Source organism: Trifolium pratense, linkage group LG5 (genome assembly GCF_020283565.1).
Source record: "Trifolium pratense cultivar HEN17-A07 linkage group LG5, ARS_RC_1.1, whole genome shotgun sequence".
Classification (NCBI taxonomy): Eukaryota; Viridiplantae; Streptophyta; class Magnoliopsida; order Fabales; family Fabaceae; genus Trifolium; species Trifolium pratense.
The window spans coordinates 29,509,573-29,529,316 of NC_060063.1; the positions used below are offsets into that span (position 1 = coordinate 29,509,573).

Below are 19,744 nucleotides of genomic sequence, written 5' to 3' on the forward strand. Positions count from 1 at the left end.
GTTAACTTGTTTTTCTATATTTAGTTAAAAAATATCTTGTTTTTTCTTTACTTGAAGGCAATCCAAAAGACAGTACTTTTTCTCCATAATATGTGTGAACTGTGAGGAGAAGCAACAGCCAAATAGAGATCGTCGTAGAAGAAAAACTTGAACAACACTTGTTTTAGAGCTCAGTTTACTTGTTTTCCTATATTTAATTAACTGGCTTTAGTCCATCCATGACTTGAGAAAGAGTAGTAGAAATGTAGAACCCTTCAATAACATGGTTCCATAATGTAATCAATGTGAAGACTATATATAGTCATTTATCAAACTGTATTAAACAAAATGTTTTCCAAAGTCATAATTAAGAACTTCATCAAGCAGACTCACATATCTTTATATTATCATACAAATGACATAGTGAAAGTTTGAAATGAAAAATATAAATATAAACAATCATCTTGACTTGCAATACTGAGAAGTATAATGGAAAATGGAAAACACAATTGAAATCTCCTTTCAATTCCATATACATTTCCATATACTTGCATACATACTTAAAAATAAAAATAGTAGTAATAGTGTTGACTTTGTTCAACTTGAATTCTTTAAGTAATGTTTCTTAGTAAGAGAAGAAGATAGTTGAAGATATACTTTGATTTAGCCTCTTTAAGTGATGTTTCTTAGTAAGAGAAGAAGATAGTTGAAGTCGAAGATATTCAATTCCAAAGCAGAATAGTAATGACAACATAATAATAAATATCACACAATAGAATTTTACGTGGAAAATTCTATCAATATATGAGAGAATAAAAAACCATGGGACTAAAGTCAGTTAAATTTCCCACTATAAATAATAATAATTACACAATAGTCTTCCTAGTAAACACTAGGGAACAACAATACACACTAAAGGTAGAAATCAATTAACAACACAAATGCCTATTAAAACACAAATACGCCCATTTTTTGTTTTTTGCTTTCTCTTTTTTGCCTCTTTTTTTTCTCTTTTTTTTTTCTTTTAATATAAATTGGGTGGATTCCACTTGAGGAGTGAATCCACCCAACACAAACAAAATAAGACGGTTCATAAGTTCATTTCATATGAGAAATGACGAAACCTCACACTCAAGGAATAAACAATATTGAAGGACAATGGCACACGCAATGAAACTAATAGCCAATAGGGGCACTAAGAACCGCTTCTTGTTGAATGATACTCTCCAAAACAGCTTCAGAGGATATCAATTGATGCTTAAGATCTTCCACATGTTGACTTAAAATGTGTATCTTGAAACGCAAATCTTCAACATCCTTGGTAACCTGTTTCTTGGAATGCAATAATTTTTCCAAAGCATCTGGAGATACTTGTATTTCTGGAAATAAAGCACGCCTCTCAACACCATCCAACCATTCCTTATCAAAAGCAAAGTAGCGCGCATCTTGTAATAGCTCCACAAATTCAGAGTGGCGTGAGCCCGATACTTCAACTAAACTATGGGTTTCGAGGAATTGCAATAGCTCGGCCAGTAAGTTGTAGGCACAACCCTTGTATCTATTAGGAAGTGAAGTGTCCTTTAAATGAACAGAAGGATTCTTAACAAGAAAATCAGTTAACAAAGGCAAGTTCAGATAATCCAAATGATTCTTGGAGACCAGTTCCTCAAGCTCCCTCTTGACAAGCAAAGATGAACTTAAATCTTCTACTTTTTGAGAAGGCCCCCCTGAAATTATAGGATAGAATAATTATGCCAATTTGAGTAGAACAAGTTAATTAAAAATAAAACAAAGCAATAAGAAAGAAAGCAATAAGATACCATTAGAAGACACTGAAGGGAACTGAGATGCAATAGGAGATGTGATGCTAGGAGAGGGTTTCGATTTGGAAACTATTATTTCATCATCCTTAGAAAACTGTTCCTCAACAGTTGAGTTTACTTTCATGAAAGCGTCATCATTTAGAGAAACTGAACAACATGTGGAAAAGAAGAGAATTCAAAATTAAAACGGTCATGAGGAAAGAAAATAAAATTCATAAAATAATTATTTACCTTGATCAATATTAGTCTTAGAAACTCCTTCTTTCTCAATACCCTGCTCAAAAGTTAAAAGGAAGTTTAAGTTTATAGTAAAATTCAATTCCTGATTTTGAAAAAGAGTCTAAAGAATAAAAGGGAAATTAAGAGAATTGCCTTTTGTTTAGGTGGCTCGTTCTTTGTTCCTGAAATGGTAGACACAGTTGCAAATGCTGTTTTTTCTGATGTTGAGGCCTCCAACTAAATGCGTAACATGAAAATGCAAATTAGTTGCAGCATGTAATATTTAATTATTATTTTAAATAAAATTATTTCTTCAAATATTTCTTGTTAGCTTTTTATGGAAAATGAGGTTGTACTATATTACATTATTTACTTGATCATTCAACAACTCCTGTAATAAGATCAAAATTATTAATTACATGTATTACCATACCAAGTAAGAGCTCAGATTATGAATTTGACATGGCCTGCAAATTACTTCTGAATTTGTTGGTAGTATTGCTAAATTTGGAAATTTTTCAACAAATTCATGCTCTGCCTCAGGTGTTTGTTTCATTTGTATCTGCACAAAAAATAGCTTGTTTGATTTAAGGACATTTGGTGATTATGATCAAAATTATTATATACGTGTATCACTAAGTAAGGGCTTAGACTATAAATTTGACATGGCCTACAAATTACTTCTGATTTTGTTGGTAGTATTGCTAAATGCGGAACATTTTCAGCAAATTCATGCTATGTCTCTGGTGTTTGTTTCATTTGTATCTGTACAAAAAATAACATCTTTGTTTCAAAGACATAGTCATGGTGACTATGATTAAAATTATTAAGGGTAATATGCATTTTTCGTCCGTGTAATGTAGGCAAATTTGAGTTTTTGTCCCTGAAAATAAATCCTTACGATTTGCCCTGTAATATTAGATTCCTTTCATTTTAGTCCCTCATTTTAACACACATCACACAAAAAAGATGACATGATATTGGATCTGCTGACTAGACCATTGGACATGGTGGCAGTTTACAGGGAGGGAAAATTCCAGTAATGGGAGATGAGGGATAAATTTTCCGGGTTCCGGCGATGGAAATTTTTTTGAAGGAAAGATTGTTTGGTTAGTGTGTGAGGAGCTCTGAAGGAAATGTTTTGAATTTTGTGATTTTGTGGTGTAGAGTAGACAGAGGAGAATTTTGTTGGACACTGCCGTCACTCATTCTAATGAAGCACGCTTGATTTTGTTTTGTTTACTTTAATAATTTTTTAGGTTGAGGAATTTAATTTTGTGTTGAAAATTATTTGGTTTGGAATGAAGAGATGTAAACTATTGGGTTTGAACTTTGAGTGATTTTTCTGGGATTTTTTTCTTTCTTGAAAATAATAAAAGGTTTTTGAGATTTGTGTTTTAAAATTAGTCCATGGACATTTACGTCTTTTCACACTATTTTCATTTTTTCTTCGAGTCAGACAAAAAAAATGTCAAGTCAGTGTTCCTTACACCTGTGGCAGCGGTCTAGTTAGCAAATTATGGCTACACCAATATTTTTGAGTGTCATGTCAAAACGAGGGACTAATATGAAAGGAATTTCATATTGCAAGAGTAAAAGGAAAGGGTTTTTTTTTGGGACTAAAACTCAAATTTGCCCATATTATAGGGACTAATAGCATATTTTACCCAATTATTAATTACATGTATTACTAAGTAAGGGTTAGACTATACATTTGACATGACATGCAAATTACTTACTTTTGAATTTGTTGGTAGTATTTCTGAATCCGGAACATTTTCAACAAATTCATGATCTGCCTCAGGTGTTTGTTTCATTTGTATCTGTACAATAAATAGCATGTTTGATTCAAAGACATAGTCATGGTGATAGTTATTAAAATTATTAATTACATGTATTACTAAGTAAGCACTTAGACTATAAATTTGACATGGCCTGCAAATTACTTACTTTAGATTTTGTTGTTAGAATTGCTAAATCTTCTACTTTTTGAGAAGGATCCCCTGAAAGTATACGAAAGAATTATTATGCCAATTTGTGCACAAGTTAATTAAAAATAAAACAAAGCAATAAGCAATAAGATACCTATAGAAGGCATTGAAGGGAACGGAGAAGCAATAGGAGATGTGATGTTAAGAGAGGGTTTAGATTTGGAAACAATTATTTCATCACCCTTAGAAAATTGTTCCTCAGCATTTGAGTTTACTTTCATCAAAGCATTATCATTTAGAGAATCTGAACAACATTTGGAAAAGAAGAGAGTTCAAAATTCAAAGAATGATGAGGTAATATAAGAAAATAAAATCGGTCCAAAAAATCTTTACCTTGATCGTTATTAGTCTTAGAAGTTCCTTCTATCTCAATATCCTGCTTAAAATTTAAAAGGATGTTTATGTTTATAGTGTAATTCAATTCCTACATTTGAAAAAGAGTCTAAAAAATAAAAGGGAAATTAGGAGAGTTGCTTTTTGTTTAGGAGCAACTACCTGTATAGGTGGCTCATTCTTTGTTCCTGAAATGGTAGACACAGTTGCAACTTCTGTTTTTTCTGATGTTGATCCCTCCAACTAATTGCATAGCATGAAAATGTAAATTAGTTGCAGCATATAATATTTTAAGTATAAAATTATTTTTTTCAAATATTTCTCGTTAGCTTTATATGCAAAATGAGGTAAAACTATATTATCAATTTCTTCAAGTGAATGTTGTTGGTCCATTGATTGTTCAAATAGATTAGATTATAAATAAAGTTTTGACTAAGTAAGAGGTTAGAATATAAATATGTCATGGTCTGCAAATTACTTACTTTTGAATTTGTTGGTAGTATTGTTAAATACAGAAAATTGTTAACAACTGGTACTTCAAAATCTTCAGTGATTTTTGCACTTGGCAGTTGTTCAATCCCAGCATTTTCAAAAATTTCAGTGGTTTCTTCAGTGGTTTCTGCACTTACTATTTGTTCAAATAGATTTTTCACATTCATATACAAATCAAAACCTATAGAAAAATACATTATGAACATCATTAGATAGATAAGCATTATTATAAAATCAAATTATCTACAATCATAAATTAAAGTTTAAAGAAATCCAGGGCTGCCTAATCATTAGAATTTACCACTGCTATATTTTATATAAGATAAAAACAACTATTAGAGATGAATTTTATAAGAAAATTCAGTCATGAATCTAGTAAAACAAAAATCACATATTTGTAAAATCAAACTGAGATATTAGAAAGAAAATAAAAAAAAAAAAAACTGAGATATTAGATATAGCGTGTACTTATTCGACATAATTCAGTAATTTCCTCAAAGATGTTGGTTGTTGATGCCGAAGTCAGAGTGAGTTTTTGACAATTCTGTACATAGCGATTTTCTACAGCCTGAAATTGATTTCCCTGGGTATAACGGAGGCTTGGTAGCTTATCAAATGCTACAATTTTTAGATTTGGGATATCAACTTTGTGATCATCTTGACTTTTGAATATTTCTTCTAACTCATTTGCTTCTGTTATCAACAGAACATTTAGCTTCGGAAGCTCTTTACATACAGAGAATGGGAGGACAGATATCAACTTGTTGCAATTTATAACAGAAAGTCCTTCTAGCTTTGGGAAGCATGTTCTTGAAGAATTTGTATTTTTGTTGTTCTCCAAATCATCATCATCATCTTCAATAATATGTTCCAACTCTTTGCATTCTTCTATTGTTATATAAATCAACTGCGGTAGGAATCTTAAAATGGAAGTGGAGAATGCAATTTTCAATTCTTCACATCGCACAATATCTATGCGTGCAAGGTTTTTGAGGACAAATGAATTTTTGGGACCCACAAAAAGACAAGTCATCATAGGCAGATCATGCAACTCAATGTCTTGCAAACCTAAGTCCAGTTGTGGCTGTACATTTACTTCACTGAGAGAAAATATATTTTCTACTGTGCAATAGTGTAACTGAAGCATTTCCAATGTGAGAAAATGCTCCGCGTTCCCACTTAATTCCTACATGTACGTACATAAATAAATTACTAGTATGATAATAGAATTTCTAAAACTCAATAAACTAACATTTATAAAATTAAATAACTCATTTTATACAGATTATTTATTTTTATGTTTATTTTAATTATTATATGGAATTTATAAATTTTAAAAATAATAAAATGCATATGTGGAATGTGATTCGGTTTAATTAATGTCCACATATGTGTTAACTTGGTCAACATCAGTGAGAGTAATTTTTGAAAAATGGGTTAAAATTAGGTATCAAAATATCTATTTTTAAAGTTAAGGAGACAAAAGTGCAACATTTGTATGTTACATGAAATTAAAAGATCATATTCGTAGACATTTGTATGTTTCTTTGGCCATGATTTTTTTGTTTTGGGTTTTTTCATGGATTTTCTTCACCAAAGGTAATCTTATTTTAGACATTGTCACAGTAAATATAGATAATCTTATAAATTTTAAAATAATCTCATAATAGATATACATACTTATTATTAATTTGTGTAATAAGATAAAGCAAATGAGCTTGGCCATGTCAACCAAAATATCTAGTTTTAAACATTAGGTAAATGACATGGATTACAAGGGTAACAGTTTTGTTATACTCTGTCACGTTAACCATTAAGCCACTAATTTTTATTTGTTTTGACAAAATGCATTAAGCCACTAATTTTTATTTTTATTTTGACAAAATGCATTAAGCCACTAAGGCTAGGTGCTAGTGTGACAGATTTATTTGATGAACAAACCTTTTTAATTTTTAATTTTTTTTTTTGTCAAGTAGCCTAGTGGCTAGACTCTCGCACATATAAATGTGGAGAAATGTGGAATTCGGGGTTTGAACCCCAGCCACTCCAATAATGTCCCTGGTAGCTACCATTTGAGCTACACTTATGGGACAATTTTTTTCTCTAATTGCTAAGAAATCAATTGCATACTAATGCCATTCTTTGAGTAAGATTGAAATCTCACAAACAACAAAGATATATGAAAAGAGGGATACCTTAATGATTGTATTACCCAGAGAAGGAAATGTTGTTCGATACTGTTTGGGACACATGGCAACAAAACTTATCAGAAAAAAAAGCCTAAGACTTCTCAATTCTGGAAAATGAAGGTGGATCTCCATGTGGTTTTGATGATCATTAGTGTCGTGTCCAAATATGTATTCCAATTGCTCACAACCTTCAACATAGAGCTCTTTCAATTTTGGGAAGACCTTGACCAAGTTGTTGCCACCAGTGTTATGATCCCCGGTGTCTATTATTATGTACTTCAGTTCATCACAGTACTTAATTTTCAAAGTTTCCAACTGCATTAGTGGAGCTATAGATACTGATTTCATCTTCGGAAAATGAATCAATACAAGCTCTTTAATATTGCAGAGGATCTTTGATTGTATTGGAAGACATTGAGCACGTTCCCATATGTTAAGGCGATATGAATTTGATTCCTACAATGTAGTTATGTAATCCCAATGAAAAGGAACTCAATCAAAATAATAAATTAAGGAACTTTGATTGTATTGGAAGACATGGTTGTACTGTATAATAAATTAAGGAACTTACAATAATGGTATCAACGCCCAAAAATGTATACATTACAGTGTTATAAGTTATTATTACTTTTAATAGTAATTGGTGATTTACTAATGTATTAACAGTAATATTCAATTTTGGGGTGTTTTATGCACAAATTCTATCTATAAATAAATATAAGATACAACCTATTAGCTTGTAAAAACAGAAAGTGTATCAAAATATGATAGAAAAAAGATGAGAGGCTTACTGATGCCAATGGGATTCTGGTTTGACAACATATATGAGTCCAAGAGAAGATATTGCATTTGATATGATCCAATTGTATTTGTGCTTTGGAACCATAATTGGAAGTGGATGATGATCCCTTCACAAATGAAGACGTGGGATCATAACATTCTTCAAAAATACCAATGAAGTTTGGTAATTTAGAGAGCATCAATTTACTTAGCGAAACAAGTTCAACATTTTGGGATTGATCAAACACATATTTCAATCCATCACATTCTGTTATTCTGATAGTTTCTAGTACTGGAATGTCTTGAGCAGAGAGTAAAGGTAGTATAGATTCTAATCGGTGACATCTCTCAATATCAATAACTTTTAGTTTCGAAAACATTGAACCATGACTCTTGTTATTATTATCACCGTCATCTATTTCTTCATCCTCTCTTCTTGCATCTGCTATTATGGTTTCCAGTCTCTCACAGTTTGCTATTTTCAATGTCTCTAGTAGCACTAGGCTTCGAGAAGTTAACACTTCAAATAGGGAAACTAACATAGGGCAATTCTCAAGTGTGATGGCCTTTAGATTGCAGAGGTTCAGCTTACCTTTAAACAAGCTTTGCAACTGTTCACAATCCATGATTGATAGATTTTCTAAATTGTTCAGAGATTCAAAGGAAAGGGGTCCATTGGATAGTTCTTCCATATTTTTCATTTCTTTCAGTTCTAGTACAACCAACATGCACAAGACATTTGGTACTTGAGAACCAATGGTGTCAATGAGACACTCTAATTGTAAAATGCAAAACAAATGAAGTTCAACAAGGAAATTCATACCTAGATCTACAGGAACAATCTCAGGCATGAGATTTCTCCACCCCTCCTTAATTCCATGTAGCCAAAGAGCCTCTGCTGTTTGCATGCAGTACTTGAGTGTTCCTTTTGAAAAATGAGACTCTTCATCATTACCTCCATGAAACACCACATATTTTGGGAAATTGATTATCTCCATCTCCATTGAAGAAGAATAGAACATCCCACCTCTATTGATATGATATCTTTGCAACACAGGTAAGGTTATTTCCTGACAAAAATCATTGGTACTATCTTTGAAATAAAACTCTTCAAGTGATGAGCATCTTTCAATAACTTCAAATGGATTATTCTTTCTAATTTTGCAATCTTCCAACTTCAACAATTTAAACTTCCCCAATTTTGTAATTTGGTTTGGGAATTCACTGATTTTGCATTTAACCAAATCAAGAGTCTCTAGACTTTGTAGGTTTCCCAAAATAGAGATGTCACCTAAATCCACACTATCAACCAACACAGATCGAATATTGGACAATGACTGAATTGAGTCTGGTAATGATAAAGGTCGTCCATAATTTCCTGAAAAATTCAAAACACGAAGCTTGATAACATTTTGAAAGAAAGAATCTGGAACTTCTATACGTTTGCGGTCATCATCTCTATCCACCTTGACAATTAAAGTCTCAAGTTTGGAACCATCAAATTTCAAGTTAAAAATATCCATGCACTTCCCTTCACATAATAAATGTTTGATATTTGTCTGGTTTTCAACCAATGACTTTTCTTTTTTATCAAACAATCTTACACATTGAATCTCTTTGTTTGCTATCCATTGAGCTGCATCACGAACCAAATCATGCATTTTTAGACTTTTTTCACCGTCCTCCAACAACAAACAAGAATCTACAAGCTCGTTTTTGGCTACAACTAATTCGATTCGAGCATCATCATAGCTACCATAATCTTCCGCAAAAAGACCCACTCCTATGCAAAGTCTGGTTAGATCTTCAACAGAATATTCTTCATCTTCTCGAAAAACCGAACATAAGAGGAACAACACCTTGGTGTTTTCATCCTTCAAATTATCATAGCTAATCTTCAAACAGTTATAAATTCCAACCACATGATCATCAACACCATGCACGGATACAGGCTGCTTCAAGGATTTCAATGTCACATCCCACTCATGCTCTCGATTTTGTTGGCCCTTTAAACTGCTGGCGATAACTGAAATTGCAATGGGTAATTGTTTGCATTGCTTTGCAATTTGACGTCCCTTATCGGTCAATTTTTTAGAGGTGCTATTACTTATTCTGGCATAACTTTTGAACATGATCCATGCGTCTTCTTTAGATAAAACATCCAACTCAATTCTCTTATCACAATCCATTATGTTGAAAGTTTTTATACTGCGTGAGGTTACAAGAACTCTACAACCTTTGTGATTGTCCTGTTTTGGAATCCCTATTGCATCAAAATCAAGTGGTGGGTCTAGATCCCACACATCATCCAGTAACACAAGAATTTTTTCACCATTTGTTAATCTGCTCAATAGTTTTTTGGGTCGGTCTGATTCATTACAATCCTCCCATTTCAATCCTAAAGGTCCAGCAATCTCATCTTGAATCTTTTCTATATCAGGAGTAAACGACACAGTCGTATCAACGACATAAGCAAACTGTTCAGATTGCTTTAGTTCTTTACCCACTTTTATGGCCAATGCAGTCTTTCCGGTGCCTGGCATCCCGTGCAATCCGATTATATAGTTTTTGTCATCTTTTAGTGCATCTAAAAGTTCTTTGTATTTTGACTCTCTGCTTTTAAAAGAAATGTAATATTCAGTTGAATGGCGTTCAATACCTGGAACAGGGTGAGGAAGTTCAATATTTCCAAATTTCTCAACCTTTTCTAGTAGTTGTTTGATCTTCACCAAGTTATTTGCCAACTCCTTTCCCTTTTGATATCGCCATATACAATCAGGACACAATCCAAAGAAACATGTTTGTTTTGTTTTTGTGTCCGCTTGATTGAGCTTATCAATTTCCTTTTCCCAAGAACCAACTTTAGCTAGAATATCTTTACCTCTTTGTCTTGCATCTTTGACACGTTGCTCGATAGTTATCCTTTCTGTTTCCAACATAGCCCTTTCTTCTTCAAATTCCTTAACAATGCATGTGAAGCAAAATACATAACGTGCTTCTGCTATTGCCCCGTCAATGAATTTCGCCACATATGGCTTCATCAAATCTAGGAGGAAACTCGCCATCTAAATGAATTGCAATAAAACAAAGTCATCTATATATGGTCACTAGCTTCAGATAGACTTAATTTAATTTTGAGCCTGATTTTATGAGTAATAAATATAGAATGAAAGGTATTATTAGGATCAATGTAGATAATGATTCACTACAACATACCCTCTGTCCTAAAATTAGAGTCTTTCTCTTTCCAAAAAGATGAAAGAATAACAATTTATAATTTCAAAAATCGTCTTTATATATTAATTAATCAGCAACAGTCGAGCCTTACGCCACTGAGTGAAGTTGACTACATGGATCAAACGACGCCATAACATTCTATCATAAATCTTATTTACATCCAACTCATTAATCGCTAAGTCTTTCTTAATAGTTTTTCTTATAGTTTTTCTAGGTCTTCTCTTCTCTCTACATGTCCAAACCACCTGATATAGCAATTGAAAATAGAAAATAACAACTAACTGGACTAACTTTATTGTGTATATTCTAAAACCCACTTCAAGGTGAAGAATATGTTAATTATTCTCATCATGTGAATGAAGTTAGATAAGTTAGGACCATGGACTCTTTTGGTAAAGATGTCAGCTAGCTGGTGCTAAGTGTTGACATGGATTAACTTCAGAAAATTTGATCGAACTAGTTCTCGAATGAAATAAAAATCAATGTCAAAGTCATGATAAGCAGGATTAACAATCAAATGAATTGTAGATTAATTCTCACAAAATACACAATTAAACATTTTAACCAAACAATTTCACTTGCAACAGAAGATAGGGCTCTATATTCAGCTGAAGATTTAGAGATTGTTCGTTGTTTCTTTGCCTTCCACCAAGATACTAAGTCATCACAAAAAAACACAAAAACCAGTGTATATGCTGCCCCAATCAGCATGTGCATATGCTTATGCTGAGAAAATCATAGATTTGTTGGCAGGAATGAAGCCTGCCTAGGTTGATGCATAAATTGACTAAGCTTATGTCATAAAATGGTTAAGTACATTAAACGTCCAATGAGCCTTTAGCAACAACTAATTTTCAGGTTGGGATCCATGGCCATGGGTAAGGAAGCTGGCTTGCATCCAAAGAAACAGAATTATCAAGGAGAGTAAGAGTGTATTTTATATGAGATAATGATAAGCCCTTGGTGTAATGAGCAATTTTCAAACCCAAGAAATATTTAAAGTCTCCAATGACCTCCAAATTTAACAAGGATTGCAACCGGACTTGAATTTCAGCAATTTTCTAATTTTGGGGAGGATCCAGAACTTGAAGTGAAGAGTGAGTAATCATTCTTAGATTGTGCAAAACCAAGAGTCACTAACAAAAGTAAGCTTGGCAACTGGAGAGGAAGTGTCAGAGAAATCATTGTCAGCGTATTGGGTATAGCTCTTGGTTACAAGCCTTCCTTAATCGTGGGGGTCCTGTTGTTTTTCGTTTCTCCGCTTAATTTTTGTTGTAGTCTGCATCATTGTTATTGTTTTTACTGTTGTTTTGGTGTTAAGCATGGCTGGCTGTTTTGTGCCCTTTGTTTTCCTCCTTTTTCTTTGTATCTCTGTTCCTCCCTTGGTATGTCTTATACCTTGGTTTTGTGGGGTTAATAATATTGGTTGTTCAAAAAAAAAAAAAAAAGCCTTCCTTAATTTCTATCTACACCAACTTTGAATTTCACCTTGTAAACCCAGTTGCTTCCAATACAATGTTTACCAGGTGGAAGTTGGAAAAGTGACCAAGTATTATTGATTTCCTCATTCATTGTTTGTCTCCATTTAGGAGAAGGCTTTGAAGATAGAATTCTGGTTCTAAAGCAGAAGTTGCTGCATATACGAAGGATTTGTATTAAGCTTTACATAAAAATAAAAAATTTGAATGCGGAGGTAGAGGATTGTGGATCTCTAACATAATCATTCAAATAGGCAGGGAGGGTGGAATATTCTACTTGATTCTCTTACTGGTACGGGTGCAGTAGTTTCAGGGTTGATAGGTTGACAAGGTGGATAGGGAGGGATGTTGATCATGAGGAGCAGCCTCAGAAGGAGTATCTACTGTTGGAAGGGCAATTACTACATCAGAAAAAAGGTCTAGTACGGGAAAGGAAAGGTATTTTGATGGAAAGTGACATCTCATGAGATGAAAAAATTTGAGTTTTAATGCTGAAAAGTTTGTAACATTTTGTAGCCTTGTGGATAACCAATAAAGACAGCTTGAATGGCTCTTGCAGTGAACTTATTTCTTTCTAGTACTTGAAGTTGAAGGTAATGTAGCAGCATATTCAAGACAGCCAAAAGATCATTCCTAGTATTAGCTTTCATCGATCCCACCACTTCCTTTTCTCTCCCTCTGCCACTATAGCTTTGGAGCCACAATCGAGCCCTCATCCCTAGAGCAACCGTTCGTCCACCCTTCCTCAATACACAAATCCAAAAGGCCTCCCCCCAACCTTAATCGCCACTAGTTCACTCTTTATGATAAAAAGGTGGAAGAGAGGTTTGGAGTTGAAGATCTGGGCTTAGGAAGGATCTGGGCACACACCTCTCCCACTTAGTTTGTTTAGTTTGTTTAAATTTTCTCATTTCATGTGTAAATTGCCGCAGCGTCCTTCGCCGGCTAACCACCGACGAAGGACTTGTTGTGTTCAAATTGGGTATGGTAAGATTAGACGAAACGGATTCTACCACATTCACATCCAGGGTCACACAAATGGGACTATCATATACTTCTGAACTGGTCGGTGTAGAAGGAGCAAGATGCCGAGCCACCATAATTTGTTATTACTATTACAAGATGGGGCTCGGTAGTTTATTCAATAATAAGAGCATGATTTGGACGAAATATTAAATTTGATGTAATATATATATATATATATATATATATATATATATATATAATAAACGCAAAAGGAAGGAGTTGATTACAATGAGATATGTTCTCATCCGCCACTTATTGATTTCAGATAAGTAGGTTGATCGAGATATCATGGTCTACAAGCATGGAGTTCAGATACTTGGATTATGCTAGTTGAGCTGACGTCATGTTATCTTATAGTTTGTATAAGATTTAGTTTCTTTATGTTTTCAGTTGTTAGCTCAATTTAGTATTAATCTCTTGGATTTTGTAATCCTATTTATGTATTCGGACAATATGTAATGAAAATTTAATGTTTCCCAATTCAGTTATGTACACTCTTGTCGACATTCTAGATAAATTGACATGAGATGTTATAATTACATATATACTTCAAACTTCATTGTGTAATATAAATTAAAATGGTTGATAATAAATCTTATGAGAACATTGCATTTGCATGTCTATTCCTAGAGTACTAGCTCATTGTACATTCGTATCATTAAATCTCTAAGTTTATGCTTCTAAACAAAATCTGCATAAACAAAAACTAAAATAGTAAAATAAAAGGTAAGCATGAATATTTTGTATACCTTGTTTTGCCTACTTTCAGTGCATATGATCAAGTTTTATGAACATTCTTCTTCTTTCTCCAATCTACACAAACAATCATGTAATGTTTAATGCAAACACTAGCAGTAGATACTATAACATGTTTAGCCACACTTTAAATTTGTCAACAATTCCACCTAAACATATGAACATGGTCTATACTTCCCTTTGTATCCTGTTTTACATGAATTGAACATGATGATAAATTTTTTATTTAAACTATGATTGAGATCTTATAAATATGCGATCTTCTAACATCTCTATATACTAAAGGATGAGTGGTTTTTCAACCACCAAATGCAAACCCTAAATCCTTTGGCCAATTAGCACTTTACAACTTTGTAGATTGACCAATCATATGTTGCCAAATTTAGGTTTTTCAATTCCTTATAGATTGTAACCCTAATTGTGTGATACATTGGTAACCCTAATCTATTGCCCAATGAGCACTTAACATCTTTGTCTCATGTGGACCCCTCCTATGATTGATGCAAACAACTGTTTATGCAAACAATGGGCTGGTTTTATTGCTGGTTTAGGCAAACAATTCATTCTAGGTTTAGGTTTATATTCATATACCATCTTACACATGGCTTAATACAATTCTTTGCCTGCAAACAACTGGCTGGTTTTGAGATTGCTGGTTTATAGAAACAATTGGCACAAGTAGTTTATGAAAACATTTTTTCATTTGTCAAATTTTTCTCTCTCTCTTCCCCCCCTCCTCTCTCGTACGCTCTCACTCTTTCTCCTCACACTTTCATCTCTCTTTCTCCTCCCCATCTCATCCTTCACCATAACATCCACACCACAGCCTCCACCACCATCTACAAATCAACCACTCGTAAGAGTGAGGGAGCGGCCGAGTGACAGAAGCCGACGGGAGAGAAGTTCTGGCGAGGAGGAGGAGTTCCGGCTGAGAGAGTTCTTGTGGCCGTTTGTGGTGACACGGCGGTGCTTGGCAACGGCGGCAATGAAGCTTCTTGCTCCGTCTTTCCTCTGGTTCGATCTCAAATTATATGCTCTATTTATTTTTATTTTTTTTTTCGTTGCTTTTTTTTTGTTGTTGGTGAGGATGTGGTGGTTATAGTGGATGGTGTTCTCTTCCATCGATCATCTGTGGTGAAACTAAGTGGAATGTCTGAAAGAGCTTATATTAAATCTATAATTTCCTTTTATAGATTTATTTTTTGATTTATTTAGATTTTCCTGTTTTTTAATTGATGAATTTGGTGTTTTAGGTTGAAGCTAGATGTGAGAGAATTGGCGATTCAATTCGGTTGTGTTCGGATTATACCTTATGTTCGTGACGGTCTTAAGCTGTAAGTTATTGATTTTGTGGTTTTAATAATGTCTGCTACATGTTTGATGAAATGCTATTGAGAAAAAACACTAAAATGTGTTGCTGAAAACCTAGGATAGATAAATGCAAGTGATTATTTGGATAACATGTCCGAATCGTAATTCTGGATTTGATTACAGGATTATAATGCAAAGCTTTCTGATTTTGGCCTGGCAAGGGATGGTCCGAATGACAACGGAAGCCACGTCTCCACCAAGATAATGGGAACCGAGGGATATGCAGATCCCGAATATGTAGACTCGGGTATTTTCGGCTTGATGTTTCTCATTTTTTTTAATTTTGTTAAGGTATTACTGATTCAACTTAGTAGCCTTACTTACGGTTAATCGCTAAAATCGTTGTTATTGTAGGCCATCTTACTACTAATAGTGATGTCTATAGTTTTGGAGTTGTCCTGCTAGAAATATTAACTGGTGAGTTGGTACTTGACATGACTAAATATGGAAGAGACAACTTGGTCTATAAGAGGCATACAAGGTAGCCACTCTTGCTTTGCAATGCCTATCATTAGAATCCAAGTTCAGGCCTAACATGAATGAAGTTGTTAGAACTTTGGAGAAGCTGCAAGTTCCTAATTTGAATGTAGGCAATCTAAAGCATGCTGATGGACAATCTCCAAACTTGGTAGAACTGACTGTTCTGCAGACAGACCAGGGAATCCACCTTGCATGATTTGCTGGTGATGTTGTCCATGATCACAGGTACCTCTGTAGCTAATATATTAAAAACCAAACTTTTCTTTACATTTCTACATTACATTTCTTTACTTTTCTTTATTGGGGTGCTGTGGTTTCTCCTAATCTATTTTGTAACAGTACATTTGAAGGTCTAGGTTATATTCTGTTTATGTGAGATAAGTCTTGCCAATAAATTTTGCCATCGAATGAAATGAGATAAGATTAGACTTATATATTGTAATGACATGATTTGTGATTGTTCTTTGCAGCTCAAAGTTGATAAGATTAAGCTAATTGAACTCTGTGGTACATCTGAAGCTGAATTTTCCAGTGTAAGTGTTTTATATGTACAATGAATATCTAATGTGTGATGATTTTATTAAGCTTGTGAGTGGTGTTCATGAATTTAAATGAATTGTGAATGGGTGCTGCAGGGTTCTACTACTATGAAAGATTTGTGCCATGATGTTTTTGGGGTAGCTAAAGAAAAGAAAGATCCTAAAGAAGTTAAGACCAATAGAGGTATACCATTTTTTTAGCTTTATGTATTGCTTTACAATGTATACTTTATTCAGATTATTTTTTCAGTTCCTGTTTTTGCATTAAGTATGTTCTTTCCTGCTTTTCCTGCTCTTTGTGCAGATTTGCTTGATGTCTTACCAAGCAAAAGAAAAGCTGAGGACGGTAGCTATTTGTCTGATGATGGAGCAGAGGTATAAATGGCTAATAACTCTATGAAACTTGCATAACTAAAGATTATTTTCATTTCGGTTCCTTGTGTTATCTATGGATATAAATTTTGGAAAGGGTTATTTTCTCTTTTGATTTTCAAACAGACATCCTATTCTTGGTAGCAAAGATTGATGTCGGTCGGTGAGTGACGATGGTGGATTAAGACACCCCGGCTGCATTTCTACCAGATGACTGCCAATTGGATGCTCATCGTACAATTGCATATATTGAAAAGGTTTGCATTCTTGGTCCATTTTTCTTTGCATATCTTTTACCTTTACTAATGTCATGCCGCTGTTATATGACTGCAGACATATAATAATGATTTCATTAAAAATATTCAATTTCTACCTATAATTTATGAAGGAGTTGTCTATCTGTACATTTCTCACACAAAGAAATGTTGAAAATTATAGTTTCTTTCTGACACCATGTCTCTGGAATATGCTTCCACCGGTTAAATTTACATGGCTTTTGAATATTTTTTTTAATATTGTGTTAAAATACAGGACCCTTGCCGACCTGGTGTCAAGGATTCAGTACAGCTTTGCTAAAAAGCCGGGGTTAAGGTATTATAAATCTCTGGTTTTGAATGTTTTTTAGCGTCCCAAAAGGCTCTTATTGTTGAATGAACATGTTTAGTTTTTACATTTCAAAGTGTCATCGTTGTCATGATGCTGGTGCAGTGATAGTAGACAATATGCAAGTTATGTTAAAATTGTGAAACGTACAACATGACTTGCATACTAATATAACTCTAGCCACTTAAATTGAAAACTGTCAATTTTGGGTATTTGTGAGGACATTGCTCCTGTGGACCATCATTTGATGGACTGTGTCAACATATGCATTGTATTTTCTTTCTAATTTTACCCCAAAGATTTTAAGGATCCAAATTCATATTATTAAACTCATTTGGTTTTCAATGGCTTGCAAATTGATCATCTGAAATTTCCTTATGCATTTTTTATATATAATTTTTTGATTTCACCGTTTGGATTTCTGATCCCAGGTAAAGATGGTCACGGGTGACAATGTGAAAACTGCAAAGGCAATTGCTGTGGAATGTGGAATACTTAGTTCACTTGCTGATGCTATTGAGAGAACTGTCATTGAAGACAAAACATTTCGAGCCTTGTCAGAGTCAGAAAGAGAAGAAATTGCAGACTCAATATCGGTAGAGTCTAGCTACTATGGCATCCTTATTTTTGTGCTCTTAGTGATATACATTATTAATGAATATTGTCTATTAGGTTATGGGAAGGTCATCTCCCAATGACAAACTATTGTTAGTACAAGCATTAAGGAGGAAGGGTCATGTTGTGGCTGTTACTGGGGATGGAACGAATGATGCTCCTGCACTTCACAAGGTTTGTGTAACTTATTATTCTGGCCTTTTATTTGTTTGTTATCTCTATTTATAGTACACATTACAATGATAATCAAAACCAAAATGATACATAACGAGTATATGTGACTTCTCTTTCTATCTTAGAATGGAAACACATTACATTGTTTTTTTTTTCTTTCCAAATTTCAAGTTGGACTATATTGTTAAATGTAAAACCAGATTCCTATGCTTCATGTTTGTATTGATTTTGCTTGATTTTCTCTCGTATTGTTTACTTCCAGGGATGAAACTTAAACTCTCATTCAGTCATCCAAATTCATTATAGAAGAAGGCCAACCAGTTCTCTAAACTAGCATTTGAAAATAAATTATCAGTTGAGGAGAATTCTATTATCCGACTAATTTGTAATTTGGAGATAGTTTGTATCAGAAAATCGATTACTTATTTGTACATTTCGTTTTGATTATGTAATTGGATATCTTATAATACTTAAATTGGGTTCAGAATATAGCTACACTTTTTTTAATATAACATGCTATATACTTAATGTGTAATGGTAGCAAAACCTAAAATGAAATATTGTTATAATTTGCCATAATAAGAATGTGAAAGAGTTATAATTTGCCATGGTGTATAAGTGTGTGAAATTATGATCACTCCAATTTCACTTATGCAGTATTACTATGGTCAACAACATCCATGATTGATAACATCCATGATTGATATATAAATGGTGTTTCCTCATGTTTTCTTATAATTAATGCTAATTTTTTATATAATTTCTTAATCTCTACACCATATATAAACCTCCATATATCACTAACACATGCTTATAATTTTTAAGATAATCGCTAATACTACGAGTACGAGTTTAATAGAGATGCTTGATGTAATGATATCGCAATTAAATTACTAGATGTGGAATGGACCAATTTGATTAATATCGATATGCTTACGTCTAGCTTATTTTGACCCATAACATCCATGATTGGCAACAACCATGATTGATATATAAATGAAGTTACTACGAACCCGTGCATCGCACGGGCCGGTTACTAGTTATTAATAAATTTTTGGTCCTAAAGTTGTTTTTCTGTTTGCAGAATTGGTCCTGCCTGAAGTTAGGTGAAAGTTATTATTGACTGGACAAATTGAATGACCACATAGACACATTGCTGGATGTCACGTGGATTCATTAAATGATTTGGCATCTCACGTGTCATTAACATAAAAAAAATCTAATATTAACTAAAACGGTTAAAAAAAAATCTAATATTAAATAAAACGATTAAAAATGAATGAAAAA

At 33.4% G+C, this 19,744-nt stretch overlaps 2 protein-coding genes across 7 annotated transcripts; one reads left to right on the plus strand and one right to left on the minus strand.

Annotated features, from left to right (window-relative positions):
• Positions 1-815: 815 nt before the first annotated feature.
• LOC123886408 lies at positions 816-14,358 on the minus strand. The gene is made up of 16 exons (XM_045935726.1): positions 14,297-14,358; positions 7,818-10,871; positions 7,033-7,482; positions 5,300-6,023; positions 4,828-5,018; positions 4,508-4,588; positions 4,346-4,388; positions 4,107-4,256; positions 3,972-4,024; positions 3,761-3,844; positions 2,500-2,583; positions 2,395-2,412; positions 2,175-2,258; positions 2,034-2,076; positions 1,800-1,949; positions 816-1,706 (listed from the first exon to the last, which is right to left on the minus strand). The coding sequence occupies exons 2-16, from the start codon at positions 10,869-10,871 to the stop codon at positions 1,156-1,158; spliced, it is 5,760 nt and encodes a 1,919-aa protein (XP_045791682.1). The 5' UTR covers positions 14,297-14,358; the 3' UTR covers positions 816-1,155.
• Positions 14,359-14,867: 509 nt separating this feature from the next.
• Positions 14,868-18,946, plus strand: LOC123883616. Of its 6 annotated transcripts, XR_006800313.1 has the most exons (12): positions 14,994-15,317; positions 15,557-15,637; positions 15,798-15,921; positions 16,029-16,379; positions 16,625-16,687; positions 16,790-16,877; positions 16,998-17,068; positions 17,192-17,322; positions 17,597-17,656; positions 18,100-18,264; positions 18,341-18,457; positions 18,720-18,946. XR_006800313.1 is itself a non-coding variant. In XM_045932512.1 (3 exons), exons 1-3 carry the CDS (start codon positions 14,989-14,991, stop codon positions 16,647-16,649), a joined length of 435 nt encoding a protein of 144 aa, XP_045788468.1. In that variant the 5' UTR covers positions 14,868-14,988; the 3' UTR covers positions 16,650-16,783. The 6 variants fall into 6 exon arrangements, 1 of the variants encoding a protein (XP_045788468.1); XR_006800314.1 differs by lacking the exons at positions 14,994-15,317; positions 15,557-15,637 and having other exon boundaries at positions 15,862-15,921; positions 16,029-16,155; positions 16,227-16,379; XR_006800315.1 differs by lacking the exons at positions 14,994-15,317; positions 15,798-15,921; positions 16,029-16,379 and having other exon boundaries at positions 15,498-15,637.
• The last annotated feature ends 798 nt before the right edge of the window (positions 18,947-19,744 follow it).